General features: G+C 35.3%; 1 protein-coding gene across 1 annotated transcript in view; it reads right to left on the reverse strand.

The window, feature by feature from the left end:
- ALCAM (activated leukocyte cell adhesion molecule) overlaps nucleotides 1–26,311 on the reverse strand; it is a 250,407-nt gene that overhangs the window by 29,259 nt on the left and 194,837 nt on the right. The window contains exons 4-11 of the mRNA XM_007946574.2: nucleotides 20,598–20,662; nucleotides 18,959–19,046; nucleotides 18,341–18,523; nucleotides 12,570–12,697; nucleotides 10,966–11,098; nucleotides 5,201–5,313; nucleotides 2,371–2,506; nucleotides 2,123–2,256 (exon numbers count right to left, since the gene is read on the reverse strand). Coding sequence (XP_007944765.1) covers nucleotides 2,123–2,256; nucleotides 2,371–2,506; nucleotides 5,201–5,313; nucleotides 10,966–11,098; nucleotides 12,570–12,697; nucleotides 18,341–18,523; nucleotides 18,959–19,046; nucleotides 20,598–20,662 — 980 coding nt within the window. The remainder of the gene's footprint in view (nucleotides 1–2,122; nucleotides 2,257–2,370; nucleotides 2,507–5,200; nucleotides 5,314–10,965; nucleotides 11,099–12,569; nucleotides 12,698–18,340; nucleotides 18,524–18,958; nucleotides 19,047–20,597; nucleotides 20,663–26,311) is intronic.

The following is a 26,311-nucleotide window of genomic DNA, read 5'->3' on the forward strand; positions in this document are numbered from 1 at the left end:
AGGACATTATGCTGAGTGAAATAAGTCAATCACAAAAGGACAAATATTGTATTAGTCCGTTATTGTAAAAGTTAAGGGAAGGTTTATCTATAGAAAGAAATTTTCTTTGTTGGTTACCAAGAGTGGGAGGGGAGGGGTGGCTGTTGATAGAGATAAATATTGATATGGGTGAAGAGAAGGGCAATGTACCAAATGTGAGTGACCAATATGGCAGCACGGAGGATGAGAAAGATATAGAGAGGTACATGGGAGGTACAGACAACAAATATTAACCATTTTGCACATACAGTACTCCATTGTCAGTGAAGGCAAATATGAGTATATGGGTGGATAGATGGGTAGACAGGCTAAACGATTAGGTGTGTCTATGAAAAGGGGAGTGTATCCAAGAACTTATATAGGGTTGGCAGACAATGGTCCCATAAGTTTATGTGAATGATCAGTATTCCCAGGTGTATGGTAGAGCTAACAAGGGGCAAGGTTGTGGTCATGGCTTGGTCACAGCCAGCTACCCAGAGGGACCAAGTAGTTGAACCTGTGGACTTGGGACCATAGTCGCAGGGGACATCAAGCTCAATTGGCATAACGTACTATACAAAACATTATACCACCTCCTACTTTGGCAAGTAGCGACTGGGATCTTAAAAGCTAGCAAGCTGCCATCTAGAGGCAACGATGGGTCTCTCCTCATCCAGAGCAAAGAAGAATGAAGAAAACCAAAATTCATGGAAACAATTAGTCCTAGCAACTGGTACTCCATCCGATCTGCAGCCTATATGACTGTGAGACCAGTAGAACTAGATGGTGCCTGGCTACCACTGTCATACACTTGAAAGGTGATCTATGTAGGAGATCCTTGATAGAGGGGGAGAACAATGTGGAACAAAACTCAAAATCATTTGGAGAAAAAAAAAAAAAGGTGGGGACCAGGTTTACTGGTCTGATAGAGCCTGGTGCAACCACTGAGACTATGGCTTGTAGCTGCCCTTCAGGTCTGGAATTGAACCCACACCTGTGGTTTTCAGCCAAACAATAGACAGGCATATGAGTTAAACATTTACCTCAAGTAGATACACTCCTAGGAGAGAACAATCATGGGAGAACGAATAGGTGCTTATGCACAGCAAGACAGTTCAGGGGGCAGGAGTGTATGGAGGGATGGACACTGGGAAGAGGTAACTATGAGGAGGAAGTGGGAGGGGAGCTGTTGCATTGTGGTAAACTGTGGTCAATAACATGAGACAAAGTATATGTGAACTGCTGTATGGAAAGTGAATTTGCTCTGTAAATCCACCCAAATCACAATAAAGAAAAAAAAAAAAAAAAAAAAAGTCTCTATGTGGGTGGACTGAAAAGATGATACATGACAACTGTTGTGAGAAAACAGAATTAACATGTTTGTCAGTAATATAATCAGTTGGGAAATTTCATGGGGTTATAGGTCTGAACATCCAGTGACAAGCCAGATCCTTATCCTTTTTGGTCAAAGAGTTAAAGGTAAAAGAAAGTAACTGGTACAAGATATAATTTCTTAGGCCACTTTACTATAGATAAAACGTCCTGTCAAGTTTACAAATAATAAAGTTTGGTTTATGTTCTCTTTTGTTCAAAGGTCCTAGATACTATATATTTAACTCATCTTATTTTGGTCCAAGCCTTGGCACCAAAAAATCAGACCATATGTTCATTAGCCTTGACTGTGTTCTTCCTGACCTCCAGGGCCCAGTTTTCAAAGAGAGATGTCCTTTAACATGCTTAAGTAAGCAAAGTAATGGAAGCTACTTAAACTCAGATGTGTAAGTTTATGATGCAGAAAAGTGTATACTTTAATGTTTTAATCACTGAAGTTTAAAAAATTAATGACCATGGAATAATATTCAATTTACATTCTTTTGTAAACAAATACTGACAAAACATAGTAGTTCTTCCATCTCCAGGACCTTGGACTTCAAAATTTCTCTTTGAATTATGTTCTTTTGGGAAAATTAAGACATTAGCATGAGCTCCTTCTGAGAACATACTGAGGATTTCATGTTGTAACAAACCAGGCTAGAGTTTAGGTACTTAAATAAGACCCCCTCTTGGACCAGATGCAGCAGGTAACAAGAAGACAAATACTTGCTTGGTTTATGACGCTTCCACTGCCAGTAATTGTCCACTGTATAGCTGGCTTTGGAAAACCTTCCACATGGCAGGTTATTGTTTTAGACAGTCCACTGGGATCCGTTTTCTTTGTCATTTTGATTTGAGGTTTTCCTAAAATATCATTACGATTAAAATAGGGTGTTAAACTGAGATCATAAAAGAAATGAAAAATCAAATTTTCAAAGAGAACGTTTTGAAAGAATTGCTGTCCAAGGACTTTATTACCTTCTACAACAAGAGTCAATGACTCTCTTTTCTTTAGTCCTTCAATCTCTTGCAGAGCAGTTTCACAGACATAGTTTCCAGCATCCTGATATCGAAGACTAGAAAATGATGGGCTAGATCGAAGCCTGATGTTATCCTGATTAAATGAAAGATGAATTACTTCACAGGGCACAATTATAACCCTGCATGTTCTTATTAGCTAATACTTATATCTAAGACTATTCTTCATTAGAAAATAAAAGCTTTTTTTTTCTTCCTTTCTTAAATTTAAATGCTTTCAAAAATGGATTTCCTTTTTCCTATATAGTTTTGGAGTCAGACATATCAGAGCTGTATTTTAGGCTCCTCTTTTATTAATAATTTGGAGGATGTTCATAAACTTCTCAGACTCAGTTTCCTTATTAGAGAATTGTGGTAATAATTTTACCATATATAATTGTTATGAGAACTTAAAAAAGTAACTAATGTGTTTACATTAAAGAAAGTTCTTAGTAACTCTCATTGTAGAAGATGTCAATGGTCTTAAGTAACAGACATGGAAATTTGTGGTCTGTATGGTATGTAACTTGTAGTATATAATCAAAGACAAGTCTAAAGGTCTGAAAGTTATTTTATATGATACAATTATCAAGATAAGGGATCCATTACTGAGTCATGACAATTATAGCAAGAATGCTTTTTCTAAGAGGTCTTTAATAACAGATTAGTAGCCTAATGCCTATCAACAATAGATATGTGATGCTTAATTTAATAATTACTTGATATACAGAGAATAATCATATCTATTTTACGTAGACTTCAAATACTCCTAAACAGAAAACCAAACACAATCAGTAACACTAACTCCCCATTGTAGTAGATGTCAGTGGTCTAATTAAGATTGTGTCATATTTGTCCACTATGCTTTTTTTACCATTTTCCATCAACTAAAAAGCAATTTTGAAAATAACTACTGACATTAAAAAAAAAATCAGTTGTCATTGAGTGGATTCTGATATATGGTAACTCCATGTGTCTTAGAGAAGAGCAGTTCTCCATAGGATTTTCAATGGCTGATTTTCTGGAAATAGATCAACAGATCTCTGGATGGACTAGAACCTTCCACCTCTAGGTAGCAGCAAAGCATGTTAACCATTTATTTGCAAGACTTAGGAGCTCAGATGGCATACTGCCTAAGACATTTGACTGCTAACCAGAAGGCTGGCAGTTCAAATCCACTACCCACCCCTCAGAAGGAAGTTGGGCAATCTATAGAAACACTGCCTCAGAAGCCCAAGGAGGGGTCGCTATGAGTCAGATCTGATTCAATGGCAGTGAGTTAGGTTTTGGTTTTTTAGGGACTCCACTAGAGCCATTAAAAACAGTGACTACAGGCAACACAGAACCTGGTTTAGCAAAAGTGAACTTAGTTTCTCTAGAGCTATAATAAAACACATTATTATTATAATGTATTCATATGATTGCTGATTCATTACCTAAAACCTGTCTAGCACTTTGACCATTGACTGCTAGAAATAAGTTAAATATGCTGCCAAAAGAGAGCCACATTAATTGGAGTGAATAAGAAGTTGGGATGGGGTAATGAGAGTGTGGCTGAAAACAAAAATCAAAACAAAACCCACTGCCATCGATTGTATTCCAACTCATAGTGACCCCAGAAGTAGATCACCTCATCTTCCTCTTGAGGAGCAGCTGGTGGGTTTGAACTGCCTACCTTAGGTTAGCACCTGAAAGCATTATCCACTACACCACCAGAGCTCCTTGAGAGTGTGGATAATGAAAGTGAAAAAAGAAATGAGCTCTAAGAGGAAGAAAGGAATAACCAGAGGAGCTTGTATTAAAAGGAGTCAAAAAGGAACAATAGAGTAATATAAAGTAACTTATATCTTCATTAAGGAGAAATTCTTGTAATTAAATTCTCCAAAAATTTTCCAATTTTCATAGAGATATTTTCAAACCCTATTTCAAATTGTTTGTGATGGGCCACAGTCAAAACCTTTTCCTTCAGTGAAAACCCCACCTCATATCACTAATTACCAATCTTACTTTATTGTGCTAAAGATACAGCAGTGCTTGGGTCTCCAGGTTATGGCTTACATTTCAGACAATTGCAAGTCTTTAAACACTTACTCAGGAAATATTGACTAACCTCTAGTATGTTCTAGGCATTCTGCTATGGCCCAGGAAGAAAAGGGACCTTACTTTCTAGATGCTCATAATCCAGTGGAACATGATTCAGAAATTTAAGAACAGTTTCAGTAGCAGAGAGGCAGAAAGGTTCTGGACTGGAGCATAACTCAGGAAGGCCTGAGCTCATGCCTCTATTCTATCACTTATGAGCTTCCTGATTTCTCTTGCTGAATTTCTTTAGGAGTTACATGGAGAAAATGATAAATAAACTACTTATTTCAAGGGTTATTATAATCATAATGTGAGAATTTTGTAGCTTAAAGCATAATGTAAATTGTTAAGTCCTAAAGTATGTAACAATAAGTGTATTGTTTGTATGTATAAATAATTATACATTGTGTGTATGAATAATTACTTAGTATATATGCATAATTAAAGTAATCCCCCAAAATTAGTTTCAGAGCATCAATTATGGATATCACACTATTATTGACTACCTGCAAAACTGTGTTGCAACTTGATTTGCATTACTAGAGGATATTGAGAGATAGAGTGTGTGAGTGTGTTTGAAGATGAATGTGGTGTATACACATATTATCCATGAATATACATTTTTGGATACAATATATAATAAGATGCAAAAGAAACCTAAAAAGGAATCATCTCTAATAGCAAGGTATTGCCAAGGAATATTACTTACTTTCATCCACACTACAGTTGCATTCCTACTAGCAGATACTGTGCATGATACAGGCAAGGCATCACCAACCTGCTTTGTTACTTCCCCACTTGGATTTAAGGATAAATCCAAATCTGTGAAGCAGAAAATTTGTTTGAAATGCAAGCTCCAGCAAAGTAAAATAGGCAAAATATTCTGAAGAAGAAAAGGTGAAGAAAAAAAAATCCATCTAGCTTGCATTGAAAATTCAGAGCTGATTTATGTAACTGAAGTAACTGGTCTAGAGCATAATCAGCCTAGGTTTTCAAGTCAGCTTTGATGTCAAGTTGAACGAGTAACTGGTCAATCTAATCCATTATGCATTTATTTGCAGTTAATATGATTGCTGTTTCGACTGCATAGAATTATTCCCCTAGGGTCCATCTCCACAAGGAAAAAAAATCTTAGATCACTTTTGGAATAAAATAGAGAAGATGATGACAAGAAAATATTATACTTAAAATACCATAAAAAGAGTTGGTAAGGTGTAACATTAGATAATCAAGTATGTTTAGACAGCAGGTGATAAATGGTAAAACCACAGGATAGTCGATGTGTTTCTTCACAGAAAATCAAGTGTAAGAGTTAAATATTTTAACAAACCCATATCACTCCATTCCCCATGCAATTAAAAGTTTAAATAAGATTTATTGTTAAGTACACTATCAGAAGATATGATTTAATAGAGTACAGAGTACAGACACATTTAAGGATATAGACTCTTTCATATGGAAAATAATTTCTATATAAATATTACTGTTATATTATGATGTGTATGAGGAATATCCAATTCAATTTAACAAACATTTATTGTACAGCTAGTATGTACCATGCATTGAAAAGAGATATAGAGATGAATAATATGGTTACAATTTAATGACATAGAGCAATAAGTATTCAACTGACTGTAATACAAAGCAGTACAAAATAAGTATCTAGTAGCAAACCTGGAACAGATCAGAAGCTCAATCAATATTTGTTGCAAGCTTAAAGGAAGTGAAATAAAAGAGGTATAAGCAAAGACCTACGGGAGTGCATGGTGTAAAGCCTAGAACTATGGTTCAATATAATGTCGTTACATCTGTTGGAACTGGGAGGGCCTTGAATGGCTTAACCATTAAGTTCCCTTCCCAGATTTACCCCCTTGACTAAGTTCCTCTAACCAAATAACCATCCTTATCAATAGCACCAAGTGTATATTCCTTATCCCTGATGGGTTTCAGTTCCCTGCACCCCTGCAGAATTATTCAAACAAGTCAATCATCATTCTGTGGGAACCAGGAGGCATCCCATCTTCTTTATACCTACTAAACTTGCTATCTCTGGTTGTTCATTCTTTACCTGAATGAAAATCTTCTGTGACCTTGTTATCCTCTTCCTCTGGGCCATGAGTATATCTGAACTAATGAGCTGTTGACAATCTAACGGGTGTGCTAAGTCATCCTCATAATCCTGGGGTAGGAATCTATGTTGTTGTAATTGTTGTTATATGCCATCAAGTCAGATCTGACTCATAGGGACCCCTCCTTGGGTTTCTGAGGCAGTACCACTACTAAAGTAGATTGCCTCATCTTCCTTCCAAAAGATGATTGAAACAGACTGTACAGAACAGAGTCAAGCTGGGATTCAAAGTAGTAATTAGGGCTTTGTATGTTGTTGTTTGTTGTTTTGTGCCCTCTAGTCGGACCCGACTCATAGCGATCCCTCCTTGGGTTTCTGAGGCAGTATCACTATGGAAGTAGATTGTCCCATCTTCCTTCTGAGGAGTGGCTGGTGGGTTTGTACCAACAGCCTTCTGATTAGCAGTCAACTGCCTTAGACACTATGCTACCAGAGCTCCCAAGGCTTTGTATAAGAGGTAGTATATCTGTCCATCGCCCCCAATGTTTGAGAAGAGCTATGATAAGCAGAGATGTAGGAAAAATTCCTGCCTACAAAAAGGCAAAAGGAAAATAGAGTTTGGGTGATGTCACAATAGTAAGTAATCTAGTATAACTGGTGACAGCTTGGAAAATAAACCTACACAATGAATTGACTTAGGACTGCAAAGGATCTTGGTTACTATACTAGGATTTGGGACTGTGCTAGTGGGGATTTGTCATTGCACCTCTTCTGCTACTTCTCAGTTGTATGTGTCATAAAAATAATTTATTAAAAATTTTAAATACTGCTTTTTTAATGCTTCTCTTTTGTCCTAGGCTATAAGCACTATGAGTATAGGGATGATGGCATGATTTGTCACTGTTGTATCTATAGTACCTGCCATAGATGGTGGGCTTTCAAAAATTATTGTTGAATGAATTAAGGGAAAAATTCTGCTTTCTCAGTTTTACATGAATTACCTACACAGTTCACCATTTCATATGGAAGTGATGTTTTCTGAGAATAATTGAGTAAATTATATCAAAAACCAAACTCGCTGCCATCAAGTCGATTCCAACTCATAGTGACCCCCATTAGGTTTCTGAGGCTGTAAATCTTTGAGAAGTAGATTGCTCCATCTTCCTTCCACGGAGCAGCAGGTGGGTTTGAACCACTGACCTGCTGGTTAGAAGTCAAATGCCTTATCCACTATGCCACTAGAGCTCCTTGAGTAAATTATATTTGGATGAAAACATTTATTCAGTGTGCGTTTGAAGACTGCATTAGGTAGAAAGTTAACTTGACAATGAGTAGATAAAATAAGTGATTTTAATGGATGGGGATGACCTGTAGAGACTTTGATAAAGAATCTAGAGGTGTGTGAATTTTCAGAGGAATAGTAGATGTTTCATCAGCAACTAAAAGCTCTCATGAGGTCTCTTCTGTAACCTCTTGTAGGCATGCATTGTGTTTCTCTACTCAAACTCCCTTTAGTCACACATGGAAAGGAAATAAGTCTTCTTTTTGGAAAACAAAAACAAATGGGCAAGGATTTTGTGTTTTCTTTTTATATAATTTAGAATAAAGCATTGATTTACTTGCAATACATTTTTTTCCAGTTTTTAACAAGCAACAAAATTCTTAAATCTTTAAGGTTGCAGTCTACCTGTCAAAACAGAAATTCATTTCTAGAAAAGCACTGAAAGTCAACTAAACTGCTTCATTCTTCTGTTTAATTGTATTTTCTATCACTGATGATCACTGAGGTACTATGTGACTATATTCAAGAACTTTGCCTTATAAGCCTGCCACCTATGCCTCCCTGTCTGATCTACAAATAATAGATACAAGAGCTCTCTCATTTCAGAACTCCATGTGGCTAGCATATTTTAAACAAAAGTAAGTCATACCATCTCCCAGGCACTGGATTATTGGTTATTGACACAAAGATCTCATGAAAAATGATATCAGAGAACTATTCCACAGGAAATTCTATTTGCTAGCTATATTCCCTCACTTCATTTTTTTTTTTTCCCCCATGAACATCCCTGGGCAAATGGTCCCATGATTGACTGGTCCTCAGAGAAAAAGCAGCACTGTTGTTATTCTGAGAGGTCATTGTTTTCTCTGTAACTAGCCCCTGATGGCAGACACATTCAGATTCATGCAACATGAATATAGAGCAAACAGAGAAATGGCCTGGCTGTGAACATTTTTTAAAAGACCAATGTTTTCACAGAGCTCCCCAGAGTATGTTCTCAACATCAAACCTTCACAAGCAACCATCTGGTTCCAATATTCCCAAAAGTACCTCCTTGTATCTCCCTCGAAGTTTTGGCTCCTTTTGTACATGTTTTTCAAGCATTATAGATATAGTGAAAGAATAAGAACCATTACCCCAGGGCGATTTCTAAAGTCTCTTTCAATTTTTTTTTTCCACCTGGCTTATTTATTCAAAAAGTAAGCATATTTAATTTGATTGTGTATTATACACAGAGAGCCTACTTTCAGTGCCAAACCTATCTGTATGTTTGCAGAAGCAATCTTTACTAGTGACATTGCCCAAATGCAGATGCTCCTGGTAGAGTGCTACAATAATTTACCAGTAAACTTATCATGTCTACTCTCTTCCTCTAATCCTTCCTTCATTCTGCTGGTAATGATAGTGTAATGCCAGCTTAGCTATTTACGGCCGTCTTATCAGGGGAAAATTACTTCTCTATGCCCCCATTCCCTCATTTTATTCCCTATATCACAAGAATTATACCTTTATTAAAGCTTCCTTTTAAGTTTCAAAAGTTAGGGTGCAAAAGTTCTTAAAACAGTGCACAGCATGTAATAAAGGAACAAATAAATCCTCAGTAAATAATAGTAGAGGTAGTTCTATTGGTATTATTGTTGCTGTTATTGTTTTACTTATGAAGCTGAACGTCATTACTCTAAAGCCACATGATTACCCTGCATAAAAATTTTCCACATTTCCCTTTAGGTTATAACTTTTTGGATGCATCAAAATCACCTGTGAAGATTTTTCTGAAATTTGTTTTTGGCTTTAAAACAATAAAGATTTAAGTCTCTTTCAATTTTTAAACAAAGAAAGATCTGACACTCAATGGTATTATAGTGGGTCATGTCTAGAGGAAATCTTAGCAATGGTACTTTGGAGCAAAGGAAGTATTAGAAAATTTGACCTATACCTCCAAGCAGAAGTGACACTTGCTCAGGGCAATCTGTGCATTCCTAATGTCCCCAGGAGACAGTCCAAATCGATTTCTTATTTCCATGACACCCTTCTTTAGGTTCATCAATAATAAAGACTGTCATGAATTACAAAATAAAGAATTCAAGTAAAATAAATTCTGTTTTTTTCTACCACACTGGGGTAAATGTAATTTAAATATATATATATATATATGGAGAGAGAGAGAGAGAGAGAGAAATTAAAAACAGATTAAAAAAATTAATAAAAGAGGATATTTGGGGTGATTTTGAAGAGATTGAAAATTTTTAATCCTTTTGGCTAATGTCCATTTAACCAATTCATAATGTTTAGTGGTCTCTCTACTCCTCTTCTTAGGTGCTCTCATCACACAGTGGTTAAAGCAGTTGGCAGCTAACCTAAAGATCTGTGGTACCCACCAGGCACTCCCAGGGAGAAAGATGTGTCAGTCTGCATAACTAAAGATTTACAGCCTTGGAAACTCTATGCTGCTGTTGTTGTTTTGTGCTGTCTAGTCAGATCCGACTCATAGCGACCCCTCCTTGGGTTTCCTTGGCAGTATCACTATGGAAGTAGATTGCCTAACCTTCATTCTGAGGAGTGGCTGGTGGGTTTGAGCCACCAACCTTCTGGTTAGCAGTCATGTGCCTTAGGCACTACGCTATCAGAGCTCAGAAACTCTACAAGGCAGTTCTACTCTGCCCTACAGGATCACTGTGAGTCAGAATTGTCTAAATCTTGAGTCAACAGTAATTTTATGTTGGGGTGATAATACTGTAGTCTAAAAAAAGATACTTCATCTATACTCTTCTGGGACAAATGCAAATCTTGTGAGCTTCAAAAATATCTAAATATTTTCTTAAAATGAATGCATTATTTCTTTAAGAACCATGTAAATAATGTATGGATGCCACAAATTGAAGAGATTCAGAAAGAGGATGGATATTTAGCACTGCCAAAAGTTGGAATTATCAAATTTGTGCAAGGTTTAAACATTACAGTGCAAACCTGGACCAAAGTTGAGCTGACTCTGTTGGTTGTCAGGGAGTCTATAGAAACCAAGTAATTTAAGAGATAGCTACCATTTACTTGAAAATATCATCAAGATAAGATAATAGGGGACTTTCAGGTGAAACTGATAATGAAGAAGAAGAAGATGACTTACAGTGAACTGTGATGGCTGTTGAAGCAATCATGCTTTTTTTGTCTATCAGGGAGCATTTGTAGTCTCCTGTTGCATTGCGCCTCACATCTGTCAATATGTAAGCATTTGAACTTCTTATTCCTTCTGGCTGGCCCTTTTGGTAAAGGCAAAATGTCAGATGATTACACTTGGTAGCTACAATGAGAACAATTATATTTCTTGATGAAGATGGTATTTTCTCAGAGAAGGAAATAAGAGGGAATGCGTTTCCTTGACTGGAAAAACAAGATTACTTGTTTCCTATTCTTGGAGAAATAATATTTTTGTTCTAAGGAAATCGAGGAGCTTATTTATATGGTATTTGTGATAGACATCTTATTGACATTATGGCTATGTTTGCATTTTAAGGCAGATTTTAAATAAAGTCCAACATTTTATTTTTATATTTATGCCCTGAGTAGCTCCTCTAAAATATCTGAGGCAACTTAAAGAAAATATGCTGGATGTCCAATTTAGGGGGAAAAAAAGGAGGTAGGGAGAAAGCAAAAAGTAAAGTAATGAACAAGAAACAAATAATGAAAAACTGAGATCAGGAAACAAATAGATTAACTAGATGCATATGTTAGCAAGAAAAGATAATCAACAGATACTGGTTCTAAAATTGAGACACAAATGTGGCTATGACATCCCTGATAGCCAAAAGGGAAACATAATTAGTTTCAAAATTTCATTTGCACATGAGACAATAACAGCATGCCAAATTTAGTAGGAGAAACAGAGTTCTGTCAAAATATAAGACTCAAAGAAATTACTTGTACTAGTCTTCTGTGTAATGTAGTGGATGATATTCAGAAACTACTGAATAATGTGGAAAATGAAATTCATAAATACATCCCTGCAGTAAATACATTATTGGCTCTATACATCCTTTAAGGAAAGGTGATGCCAAATCCAGACCAAAGAAGGCATTTCTAAGAGACAACAAGTAGCACCCTCAGACAGAACTTCCTCAGTCAGGTTCCATAGTACTATGGCATCTAGAACACATTCTAGAGGAATGTTCCAAATTATCCTTTATATGTATCATTTATCTCAGCTATGGTATGGATAAACATTGAGGAAATGGTATTTCAAGATTATAACATGCTCTGACAGGAAATGGCCCACAGCTTTATTCTATCAAGCTACAAATGATGTACAACAGAACTATCCCTATAAGAGAGGAACAGAAGTGTGTTCAGGATGACATGTGGGTAGATTTAGAATCCACATTAGACCATTCTGCTGTCATCCTTCTTTATTTTATAGTTATCTGTTTCTAAAGATCAGTTTCTTACAGCTTCTTTGGGTAATTAGACTTGAGTTTTTATAATTATGTTTTCCTGTGGTTAGTTTTTATTTTTTTCCTCTTTGTCCCTGAAACCTCAATACCGAGAAAAACAGACAACAGCACCTGCAGATACTGAAGCTTCAAAGTTATATTCTATAGGTGTCCCTTGTCCCTAAGAATAACACCTTTTCTCATTTGACCCACACAAGCACATAAATACTTAATCTCAACTAGATACCAAACAACAAAACAAAATTATAATACTCTACTCATGTATTAATACTTAAGCACTTACTGGTAAGTAAAACAAAAACTCCACAGGAGGTGGGTTACCATTTCCCAAGCATTTTAGGGTAATATTGTCCCCTTCTTTAATGGCATTTTTTGGTGGCAGCACTTGTATTGTCACTTGCTCTGTAGGATCTGCAAGAGTCACAGACGTAAGTTAACTCTTTTCATCAAATAACAAATTACTTTCTATATACACTACAAATGACTAAATTACACCCAATTTTATCAAGAAGATAGTAATGTTAATTAATTAAATGTATCTTTTTTTTTTTTTTTTAGATGGATTGAAGTTAATAGATAACTTGCCATACCAAGTACTAACCTTGGGTAGGGAAAACTATAAGGAGACAATGTTATATAAAAATGTAAAAATAAATTTCCTCTTAGCAAAATTTCTTTCACTGAGGTAGGAATTGCCATAGTCATTTTATGAGTAAGAGACCAGTTGGAACAATCTCACTGTATGATTTCATTATAAGGAAATCCAATTTTATGAATCTTACCACTTGGAAAGATAGAATCAGCTAGCAAAGCAGTGAAAGCTATTAGGCAAAACTGCACTCATATTACATAATAACACCTCATATTAAATGAAAAGAGACATGAGCTAACCAACACCAGCAAGCTTTATAGCATGCAGAAGACTAGATCTACTTTCCAAAAAATGATGCCATGAAATGAGGAAGACCCTGAACATAATCAACAGAACTGAAAATGCATTGTAAATCAGTCCTGTTCACCAGAACCAATAAGAAGCTTTCATTCTATCTTGGTCATTTTTATGGATAAAATAGGACTAAAGGGTATTCTGTAATACAGGCTACTGCTCAACAGAAGAGTGCAAAACCTACTCTAAGGAGATGCACCCCTTAGATCAATCAGCCATGAGATATCAGAGGGGCATCACTCACAAAGAGGAAAAGGTGGCAGACAGGAATGCATAGACAAGAAGGGCACAGGAAGGAGGTAGTCAAAGGGAGGAGAGGGGAGGAAAGGTTTTTTTTTTTTGTAGCCGGGGATGATAATCGGGGCCGTGAAATCAAATGTGCACAAATTGTTTAATGGAAAACAAATCTGCTTTGTAAATCTGTACACCAAGCACAATGAAAAAACAACAACAACAACCAAAAAAATCCAGTAGAGTGCAAAAGAAATTAAAGGCTGGAAAGACCACATCCAGCAAACAGAAAAGAAAAGAGGTGGTGGTGGTGTGGCAGTTGTAAGTGACCCACTTTATAATTTATCCATTAGTTGTATAATACAATGAAAAAATGAATCCTGAAATCATATAATACAAAGGTTAGTTTTAGAGAACTTTTTCCCACAAAATTTAATAACTACTGAGGCATGTGTCTATATTTCCAAACTAGTAGCACTAGAAATAATCTACCTATAAAAACTAATTTTATTATTATTTAACAAAGTGAGACATATAAGTGGTAGATTTGGGTACTTTTTTCTATTTCCTGCAGATATTAATTTATCTTTTTCAGATTAAAATGCAGAAAAAATTAAGCATTGTTGTATATTGCTCTTTATCTTTTCTCCATGCTTGTACAGTTCTGAATATTTAGCCAGAATATTCTCAGGTTAAAAGATTGATTGATTTAATATACTTCTAGTTTTGTTTTTAGAAATCTCCTCAGGTGATATGCTAGCTGGCAATCCTCAGAAATGTTAGAAATAAATTTTGTTTTGGATCTCCCATTAACCCTCCATTTTTGGGTCTCCTCACTCTTTTACATGGCTTCCTTTCACTAGTTTGGCCTGTAGTATGTCTTTACTGTACATTTGTGATCATGGCTGACACCAGAAAAGCCAGGGAACATAATCAGTCTGCATTTTTCCTCTATTAAAAATAAAAAAAAATATCCCATTTTCTGTGTCCTTTTTATGACAGGTTCTGTTCTTAATAGAGCATTGAAGAATTAAATTTTAATCATAGGTTTAATGAAGCACATTTGGGTTATAATAGTAACTTTCAGGATAATTCCCAACATGCTAAAACCAAAATTAATGATTTCTTGATCTCCTTTTGCCCCCGACATTGAATTTCACTTTGACTCTTAGTAAGTCATCATTCTGCCAGTTACTCTGGTTTTCTCCTTTGCCCTTTCTTGGTCATTCAATCATCAAGACATCATTAATAATAATTCATAATATTTTTTGCACCTGATTCTCCCCTTCTAGTTCCACTAACATCTCCCTAGTCCAGGCCCTAATTAACCTACACCTGAACCACCAACATCAAATTCCATTTGGCCCCTCTCCTTAAGCCTGTCTCCTTTTTCCTCCTTCACATATATTTTAGTTGAATAAGTCTTCTGAAATAATGTTTTTGATATTATATTAGTATCCAATATCATTCACACATAATGTCTAAAGACTGAAATAAAAATTTCTTAAACTGGTTACCTCAACTTTACTTGAATCTAGTTTTTTAATCTTATGTTGTTATTTGCCGTTGAGTCAGACCCAACTCATAGCGACCCCTCCTTGGGTTTCTGAGGCAGTATCACTATGGAAGTAGATTGCCCCATCTTCCTTCTGAGGAGTGGCTGGGGTTTGAACCACCAGCCTTCTGGTTAGCAGTCAAGTGCCTTAGGCACTATGCTACCAGAGCTCCCTTTTAATCTTATATCATTACTTTAATACCCCTCACATGATAACCAAGAGTCTATTCAATTGTTTTTTTCTCATCTATCCACCATCATTCCACCTTGTCATTCACTGATTTGTTTAGTCAATATTCACTGAACATTTATTTTGTGCACACACTCAGTTATGGGGTTATAAAATTAAGCATATTCTCTGCTCTCAAATATATTCATTACTATCAGGCACCAAACATAAAATTAAGACCATATCAACATAAAAACTGCATGTGATGTAAACATAGTGATGGTAGTCCACAGCAGCCTAAAATTTTGAAAATTTGTGGAGGAAATTACTTTGGAGCTAGATTTTAAGGGATAAATAGGTGATAGTTATATAATAAGGGGGAGATAGTGAGACTACTGGAGAAAGCAATGCAGGTAGTATTCTACAGGAGGAATTCGGAGAATAGCACATGGTTAGAGTGGAGAAGTGACAGAGATCAAGGTGTAGGTCAGGACAAGAGCAAAAAAGGGATTCATAGCATATTGCACTTGGGAGTGTAAAGATTAATCTAAGAAATCTGAGAGTCATTGAAGAATCTTAATCAGAACAGTAACCTGATCAGATTTGTGTTTTAGAAAGATATTTCTGGCAGTAACATGGAAGATAGCTTGTTTAGAGTTAGTAGAGTGAGGCGGATACACAGGAGGAATATCATTTAATAAATCACCACAGGCAATGAGAAATGGTGGCATAAACAGGCAATGTCAGATGGCAGAAATCAGAAAAATGCAAAGATTAAAGAGCTAGAATCTATAGGACTTGATTACTGACTGGATAGGTTAAGGAAAGAATGGACTAGTACTGCTATCTCAAGATGAATTCACCGTGTTTCTTTTTCTGGAATATATTCCTCTCCATTTAGCTTCCTCTTTCCCTGCTCTACTCTACTAGGTGTGGTGGCTTCCAAGTGTGGTCTTCACATCATAATATCAGCACCACCAGGGAATTTATTATAAAGTCTTGGGCCTTTTCCCATACATACTGAATCAGGAGCTCTGGTGCTGGAGCCAGAAATCTGTCAGTGTCAGGTGATTCTGGTGCAAGGTAAAGTTTAAGAATCATTGTCTTGGCTCTGAGCTTTCATGGCCCTTGGCAGAGTTGCTGTGGCACTTACCAGTTGCAAACCTGCACTGACAATTTCCTTCTGGTGCAAGTCTCTTGTTTCTCTATTGGGGGTAGTAAACTACTTGAATATCAAGCCTATGTAGTAATCCCTGGTATTTTCACTGAAAAGCTGAGTATTGCATATGCGTGCCTTCTCAGAACTCTACCAGGTGTACCCCATAGGGTAAGCCATGGTATAATAATTTCCTTTTTACTCATCCAGTGATATCTCTGCCCACCCTAGCTGACATCCATATATATTCCTGACATCCATATACATTCCTATTTTTTCTTAAAGCAATCTCTTAATTTTTGCTATCCATCTTGGTGTTCTCCTACAAAAATGATTTGTTTTCAATTGAATCTTTTTGAGCACACAAAATTCTGCCTTCACTTAGATAAATAAAAGCTTGATTTTAGATAAGCTGTATAGGCTGAAACAATATAATGTTTTGCTTTTAAATCACGTTGAAATATTTCCCAAATTTAAGGCAAAACAACCCTTTAACGTTAGGGCAAGTCTGGGTTTTCTTTCTTTCTTTCTTTTTTTCATGTGTAAGATTCTGTGCTTTGTGGAAGCAAAATAAAAAGGTTGATGAGGGAATGAGGGAATTTAAGTAAATGGAACTGAAAAAATTGAAGAGAAATAATGAGAATATTAGGACAATGTGAAATTGCAACCAATGTCAGTGATCATTATATCTAAAACTGTGGGAGAGCATGTTTTGCTGTGTATATTTTTGCCAAAAATAAAACTAGATAATAAAACAATGTAGATGAGGCACAACTCTCAAAAAGTTCTGATTATACTTCCACCTTTCTCCAGAATAGATGTAGAAGTGCTGGGTTATTCTAGAACTCATAGTAATATTATAAAACTATCTTATTCATTTTCAGCAATAACAATAGTTAAATCCTTTCTTGCATTTTTTTCAAAAACATATTTCTGGCTCTATGTTTGTGTAGTGATATATAATATTCCCGCAATATATCTTGACCTTCTTGACTTTTCTACTTTACCCATTGCATTCCCATGTTGACCTAATGATGAACATAGTACTCAATACTGAGCATTTATAATGTACAATGTAGTGTGTTATTGCAGATTTAACATCTCAATCTCTGAAGCAACACTTCAATCTCTGAAGCAACTGTGAGTTAGGTATTATATTTTTTCCATTTCAAGATAAGAAAACTGAACCCTACAGTGGTTAATATACAAGTCTGAAAACACACAATAATGAACAAATGGAATGCCAGCATCTTTACTCTTAATTATTCAGCTATCTTGGCACTTGCCTGATAGGAAAGAGGATAGCATTGGCAAAAAGTATCCTTATATGGTCTCCATAGCTAAATTAGCACAAATCTCTGAGCCTAACTTTACTCAGTAGTAAAATAATAGAGTTAGGCTAGGTGATGACAGACCACGTGACAAAAAGTCTCCTTTGTAGTCTAATAAGTATGTTTCAAATCTGTTATAAAAAGTGAATGAAGTTTACCAGAACATCTTAGAATATAACTTCTTATTTAAGTTATGTAATTCATCTCATTACAAAAATAAGTATTTTTATTAAAATGAAACTCCTCATCTAGAAATACAATAAGTTATAATTCTGTACTTGTCTTTCATTCATTCATTGAAAGATTAGAAAGCATTTTGAACTCCTACAAAATTCATGGCAGTATGCAAGAGCTGGGAAGTACCAGATGGAATCTCACCAAGATAGAGTTCTTGCCTTTACGGAATTTAGAGTATAACAGAATACAGAAGGGATGGCCATAAATAACAAAGTAGGGAGTGAAAGATAGCGTATGATGGGTGGTAAGGTTTTGTGCTATGTGTTTTCCAAGGAAGAAGAGATTATTTGGGTGTCTTGGGGTTGGGGTGAGGAGTTGGAACAGAATCCAAAAAAGTATTTGAGTTAGGACTTAAAAGATTAATAGCATTTGAAAGTTGCTTCTAATACATTATAATTGCATATGGAATTTATACATTGATTAACTTACAGTAAATATCAAAGACTGCTTGTTCAGAATAAACTGTGTTCTGGCCAGTTGGTCCATAATATGTCACAGAGCAGGTGAATGGCATTTGAATATCAGACTTGGTAGCCTTGTACTCCAGGGACGAAGTCATGGTATAGAGCTGAGTTTCTGGGTCCATTTGCTTATTAAAATGTATGTTCACCACTGAAGAAAATAAAGAGTACTAATGATAGTATCTTTCATTAGAAAATCACAATCCTTATTTAAATGTTACTACACCATTGAAAAGTATTTGTCCTTCTAACTGTATTTGCCAGGAGGAAAAAATGACAAGCAGTGATGTGGGATTCCTTATCAAAACCATGAATCAGAGGCAGAGACAGAAATAGAATCCTAGTATCCTATCTCCCACTCACTTTAATTAACTTCTAGAACATGCCATGCGCAGAAATAATTTTCTCTGTTCTTTATTCTTCTGCAAAAGATCACTTAATGATTTAATGACTACTTAAATTAATAAAGCATAGAGTTACAGATCAAGAGAGGGTATCACATTTGGATGCATGAGAGTCTAAGGAATACCTAGACAGGAGCAAGTCAAAACAGGTCATCTGCATCTATTACCCACTTCATACCCACCTCCTTCATGGTGTTGCAGTGGTCTTCCATTCCTGTACCATGTGATGTTGCCATATGGATAACTGTCTTTTGAAATGCAGTCACCCAACTGCATAACAAAGAGGAAATGTTACCACCTTGTGTCAATCAGTGTTTGTCAATTTGGGAAACAAAGACTCCTCAGGGGCTGCAGAGTTATCACAAAGATTTCTTGACTCAATAGTTTTCCAAGCACTGGCTAAGCACTGAATAAATGCTCTCTTGTATAAAAATAATGGTTTGTATTTAAGAATATGATCTTGCCCATTTAAAAATATATAGCAGATCCTACCACTATTAACAAATTCACATTCATTTAAAGCATTACCAAATTCATTCTTAAAACGATTCATTTTTAACATAACCTAAATAATATAACACATTAACACTGACTATTCCTGGGGTCCATAGGAGCTCTGGTAGCATAGTGGCTAAAGCACTTGACTGCTAACCAGAAAGCTGGCTGTTCAAACCCACGAGCCACTCCTCGGAAGGAAGGTTGGGCAATCCTACTTCCGTAGTGATACTGCCGACGGCACATAACAAACAACAACAACAACATTCCTGGGGTCCATAGATCTGCCTTTCTAGTTTCATATTATGTGTATTTCATTCTATGTATGTTTACCATGATCTATAATCTCTAAAGGGAGCTCTGGTAGCACAGTGGCTAAGGCACTTGGCTGCTAACCAGAAGGCTGGCGGTTCAAACCCACTAGTCACTCCTCGGAAGGAAGATGGGGCAATCTACTTCCTAGTGATACTGCCTAGGAAACCCAAGGAGGGGTCGCTATGAGTCGGGTCCGACTCGACGGCACATAACAACAACAACAACAACAACAACATAATCTCTAATACTTTTCTTCCAAAGTATTTTAACTTTAATACTTAGTGTTCATTAAATTAATATTATGCCGTAAAATTTAATGGTATTCAATGACTTTTTTTTTTTTTCCACAACAAAGGAAAATTTAAGTGTTTTAATTCAGGAAAAGGAAGTTACTGGTCAAGTGATGTTCTCATGTATGCAATTCCAACTTCATCTGCCTTCTCTACAACCTTTCTTCAGCCCTCTGCTAATGTGACCTTTCACTCTTTTACTTCACTCTCTCAACTGTTTAATTTGTCCACAGAATAAAGTCCAAAGTTCTCACACAGTAGATCAAGCTTGTCATAATCTGGTCTCTTTATACCTCCTCAAACTCATACTTTGCTGCATTGATTTGCTTGTACCCATTGTGTTGCCATCTGAAGTTTCAACAATGCAAATCATGAAGTTTCCCAAACATGTCATTTTCTTTCACATAATACTATTTTGTTGGAAAGTCCTTTTTCACCTTAGGCCTGGAGAAAATCTACTCTTCTTTTATGGCTCCATTAAACATTCAGACAAGAAAGACTTATGTTTTTCTTTACCCACATCCCCTTCTTCTTTCTTCAGTAATAACCATACCTTCCTCCTTATCCACATTCCCTGGTGCATATTTTCTGAGTGGCAACTGCAACACGCTCATCTCCACAAGAACAAAGTCTATCTTATTTGTTATGGCAACCAAAGGCCAAGGGAAGACACTTACAGACTCACTAAAGGCAGCTAATCAAAAAGAAAAGAAATTCTTACCTGTTTTAGCTGCTCTGTTTCCAGAAATGCGGCTTTGCTTACAAATTCAGGTTTAGAGGGTTGCTCTAAAGTTAAGTAGAAAAAGGTCTTAAGGACATATAGGAAAAATAAATGACATCTGTGATTTGATTCATAGCAAAATAGTTCATTTACCCAAAGCAGAAAAACAAGCAACAAAACAATGAATAGCTTGCCCATATGATCTGTAATTAAGAAACTTGTTATTCCACCCCCTCCAAATATTTGCTTTATTACTTTAAACATTATTTTAAGTGCTTATAACTCTTTTGAATAACCTATCTGTGATGCCTTCTTGATGCCTAATAAATAGCAAACATAGATTTGATAGTGACAGAAGTTAATGTACTGAATAAGACATTACTGTAGCCAATTAATTACCATGTGCATCTTCTACTTATTAATCACTTCCAACTCACTAGGTGAAGCCCTTAACCTACATGACTCAGAATCACCAAGATCCTTGTTTAAAATACAAATTTCTAAGTGCCATCTTGCCTTCTGACCTACAGAATCAGAAAATATCCCAGAAAAACGTGTGTGTGTGTGTGTGTGTATGTATACATATACATAAAAATAACAAATTCCCAAGGGGATTCTTGAATACAATGATGTTTAAGAATCATAGCTTGAAAACATGGGAAATAGAAACATAGTTTAAGATGTAGAAGCTTAAGTCCAAACATTATTTTTAAAGTTAAGTCATATTAGGAATCCATAAATGTAACAAAATCTTTGAAATTTGGAATCTGGACTAGAATGGAGAGAAAAAATTTTAAATATAAGAAATTCTATAAGCATAAATTTTAACAAATCTTTCAGAGAATAAATGGTTAACAATTTTAGTAAGAACATATGATGATTTAAATGGATTATAAGGTATTTTAATCTCAGTTTTTAGTTTTCTATCATTCATAGATTTTACTCTTTTTAATTAGCTCCAACAACTAAGGTACAGAAAACATATATTGCCTCAATGCCATTCATTTTTATGAGTCTCATAGAGAAGAATGATTCTATGTTCATATAAACAAATATAAACAATCCCAAAATTCCTTCTTTCAAAATCTTATTGCTTACCAACTTCAGTACTATTAATTTTATTTTCCAAATGAAACTAATTGGCTTTTGTATAATTATTACTCAATTTGTGATTCAGGTATCAGACATGTTATCTACTGAGATCATTATAAAAAACTAGGAAGAAGACTAAAATCTTTTTGGATCAACAAAATGAATAGCATCAAGACTGATGCAAAAAAAAAAATAAGTAACTTTCTTTAGGTTAATATCTAGAATTAATTTCCTTGGCAATTATATTTTATGTTAGAAATTAGAATAATGAATAATAACAAATGCATCTTTGTGTTGAACTCATGTATTTTAATTTCAAGAGGACCTATTTACTAGTAATTCTAGAAACACAATTCTATTAATGTAATTTTCACAATGGTGATTTTCTGTTTTCCTAAATATAAAAGCTAAATCCATAGGTTATAGACAAAATATAAGAAAGATAGAAAAACTGAAAAAAATACAGAAACATTGAAAAACAGGAAGGTACAACAGAGACAACTACCTTAACACAATCAAGAACTGACACCTGACTACCTGATTATTAAGAAAGTGAAAGAAAAAGCATTAAAGCTGACAAAAAACCTGAAAATGGTCAATGATTTCTGAGAAACAGATGGTGTAGGGTTTAAAGTCTCCTCCATACTAATAAGCCTTGATGTTATACTATTTTGATGCAAAGTCAGTGTTCATAATAACAATGTTTAGTAATCAATAAATGATTGAATTCTATTTGAAATTCATATTTTAAAAGACAAACGTCTCAAATACATTTCAGTGAGGACTGCACTCAGTATACTTCAATAAAATGAAAATTCTCAGGGTTAAATAAGAAGGCTAAAGTTATCTGGGAATTGGAATCTGTTATTTAGAGATCTCTGAAAACTCCAGAGATGTAAGATATTAAACTAATCTGGATGGTCCGTCAACAGTAAAAATTAACAAGAAGAAAGGAAAAGCAGTTTTCAGCTTCTCTTTCAGCAGTGTCTATACATGTAATATACACAGATTTGAAAGAACATCTGAAATAAACTCAGGCTCTAAATTCAAAGAATTAGTGGGCAGTTTTGCCAGGTTAAACTAATTTCCAGTGCACTAAAATCATATATCAAAAAAGTTGGGCCCATACTCATTTCCTTTTACATAGCCTGTGTACCGCTAGTTTTCTTTAAAAAATCCTGTGATATTTTATCAGTGTGCATGTAATTATTAACCATGTTAAAATCTTTGGTCCTTTTGTCCATACAATCTTTGCTCCATAAATGTTTTCTAATTTTTTTTTTTTTTTTTTAAATCTCAGTAAAATGAAACTGTAGCAAAGCTAGGGAAATCTAATTTTAAAATGTTTAAAGTTTAGTTCTCTTTATGTTGTTATTCTTGCTCCTATTTGGAAGAATGATTCACAGTGAGTATTGTGGAACTAATGGTAATATCTGTTGCATTTTCTTGAGTTATCTTGTCTTCAAACTTTTGTTTCAAACTTTCCATATTAACTACATAGTTTGTATGTAATTTTCTCTTATATTAGGTTGTAACAATCGATGGGTATCAGTTGGAGGACTATAAAAGAGGACACATACTATTTTAGCAAAATTGCATATTGATTTTAAAGTTTTTTCAAAAAAACTTATGGGAATTATGTCTGAACATGATTCAAGAATTCAAAACCAAGTATAGAATTGAAAGGAAAAGTAATGCTACAAATTTATTTGCATTAATAATTTAGTCAAGGGCACCAAATAAAGCCAAATTTTGCTTTTGAACATTCATAACTAATTTTCTCTAAAATCACTTCAACCAAACAGTTATCAAATGGTAGAATCATGTCTCATTTTATTTTCTTCTTCCTTGCTGACATGGCTATCCTAATTGAAATAGCTAGAAGCTACATTATCACAGGGCTACACTGTAGTAGTTTATAATTAGAGAATAGGATTAAAAAAAAAATGGTTGCTCATTGTAAATCTGATAGTACACTATAGGCTGTGTGAGCATACGTGTGTATGGATGTGGGGAGAGGGTGTTGGGAGAGTGGACAGCTGACATCCAGACTCCATTTCTTAGCAGAATGTGATATGTCAATAGTTATAGCAATGGTATGTAATGCTAAAACTCAAATGATTTATTTTTTCATCAAATAGATTTTAGGTTTTCACTAGTATCCTTGGAAGTCTTATCATATGAAATGAGTTAAGCTACATTTAATATTTAGTACAACTTGAAACATTTCTTAAGTTAGCAGTATTACATTTACCTCTTTTAGTTTTATACTAGCTGGAGTTACTATACAGTTGATTCTCATGTTACTGCAGAAGGATATTGTGGCAAGGAGATGGGGAGTTATCAGGAAGATATATATTAAAATTGGTATCACCTTTTGTTTTATCATCCAGGCTATTGTTAGTGAATGTTATTAACATTAGCTTTTGGAGAGAATAGAAATCAACAACTTACTAAAATACATATGTTTTGGCATTTGGCCATCTCACAGACAGGTAAGATATACTGGTGGATGCAAAATTGCTTTTATATCACCCACAATGTACTTATGTGACTATCTAAAACCACACATAGCTCGGCTGAATTTGATATGGGAAGAGAGTGAGGAAAGACACTGATCATGTTGAATCAAAAGTGCTTCTCTCAGTACTTTGTGAGCAAACACCCCTCATAAATCCTGAGGTACTTTAAGTAAACCATTCTGTGTGTGGAATTATGATGTATTTTCCTCATGACATGAGAAATAGCATTTATATATTTAAAGAATCAAAATGAAATACACAACACAGGTCTTAGTTGTAAAACACATCATTATCTGCTTCTCCATTCCCCTCCAAAAAATCCACACCAGTTACTTGCAGGTTAAATGTCTGTGGAGGAGATGCTCAATTTTGATTAAACACTGAGAAAAGGATACAAGTGACAGGTATCTAAACAGAAACTCTGAACTAACTATGTGTGAACCAACAAATGCTGTCTATCACCACGAGAAGAGCTGAGGTCAATGGATACATGAGATTCCTCAGCATGGGGACAGTCTTTCTTTTCATACCACAGCATAAAACACTAAGATTAACCTGAGTTGTGATTTTCATATGTTTTTGTAGAAGTACTTTTTTTTTCCTGAACAAATTACCTTGATGAACTTTGAAATATTAAACTCATAAAAGTCTAGCTGATCTAGTAAAAGCAGCTCCTCACTCTCCGCAGCTCTCTGTATTGGCTCCTGATAACATGGAATACCTTCATCTAGTCCAAAACACTCATTTTACCCATAAGGGAATCTTAGCCCCAGACTTGTGAAGTGACTTGCCCAAGGTTAGAAGCAGCACCAGATCTAAAAGTGCTAAGTCTCCTGATGACCAGTTCAGTGATTTTTCTATTATACCACAGGCACCCATTGAGTTTTCCAGGGCACTCATTTGACCTCTAAGCCTTGTGCACAATTTGGAATGAATCTTTGGGAAATTTTTAAAGTCTACTTTCACTTATGAATGGTTTTATTAACTTCAAATGTGTACTGAATGCAACCACAGATTGATTCTGGTGCCATTCAACTACGGGGGGGTGGGGGGAAGCTTCATTAGTGTGACAAAGACAGTTATTTATTTGGATTTGGACTAGTTTATAGGCATGATTTCTTGCTTCTGAAGTATAGCTTAAAACTAGACAAACCAAACTACCTCACAGGTAACAGAATCATCAGTCATAGTTTCTAGTTTGAGTAAAAAGAGATTGACTTTGCTTATGAGTATGGCACTCTGCAGCAGGCTGCTCTGTGATTGGCTCACGTTAACCATCCTCAGTTGGTTCTGCAGGGCATGGTGCACGTTGCTAGGTGATTCACCAGAGAGAAACAGAGGACTGATTGATGAGCTCTGTAACTCTTAAGTGACTGCAATATATACATGCAGAGAATAAAAGTCTCCCTGTCACAGCTGCTGTTTGCTTCACAAAAAGTGACCTAAAGTAAATTCATTATATTTTTATAAAAGCAAAGCTCCTATACACTCTTGCAAACATTTTCTTTATCATGAACTATGCTGCTCATTTTATTAGACTTGGAGGGTCTCACTCTTTGTAGTATAAAACACCATTTTCAAGAGTGTGTAACTTGTCTATTTAAATTCTCCCTGGCTCAGAGCCTGGAATGCAAATTTTGTTTCTGAGAATCACTTTGTTTTCAACATTCAAAAGAGAATTGGGTAGGGGGTGTGGGCGGTATGCAGGGTGTGAGTTTGTTTTCACACTCATAGAAATCCTCTGTACTCCAAAACAGCTTGCAAATTGTATTGAATTAGACCAACTGAAAATTTCAGATTGCTGCATGGCATTTTTAGAAAAGAATATTCTGAAAATCTTCACAAGAGATTCTTCTAAATGGAGCAACCTGAATTTTTTCAACATCCATGTATGATAACTTGGTGTTCTGTAATTTTAACTGGAAAAAAGAAACCTGCCAATGACAATTAATACCCACTGCCACAGAGTGCTTGACTTAATCTCTGTATCTACTGTGGTACATTCTTGATGTCTAATTATACTTATGACACCATTGCCTATAAAAAAAAAAAAAAAAAAAAGAATTAATTTTTGTCTTTTTTCTTTTAGAAAGAATTCCC

The sequence above is a fragment of the Orycteropus afer genome, unplaced genomic scaffold (assembly GCF_000298275.1).
Source record: "Orycteropus afer afer isolate SDZICR_OR568_19922 unplaced genomic scaffold, OryAfe1.0 scaffold00166, whole genome shotgun sequence".
NCBI lineage: Eukaryota > Metazoa > Chordata > Mammalia > Tubulidentata > Orycteropodidae > Orycteropus > Orycteropus afer.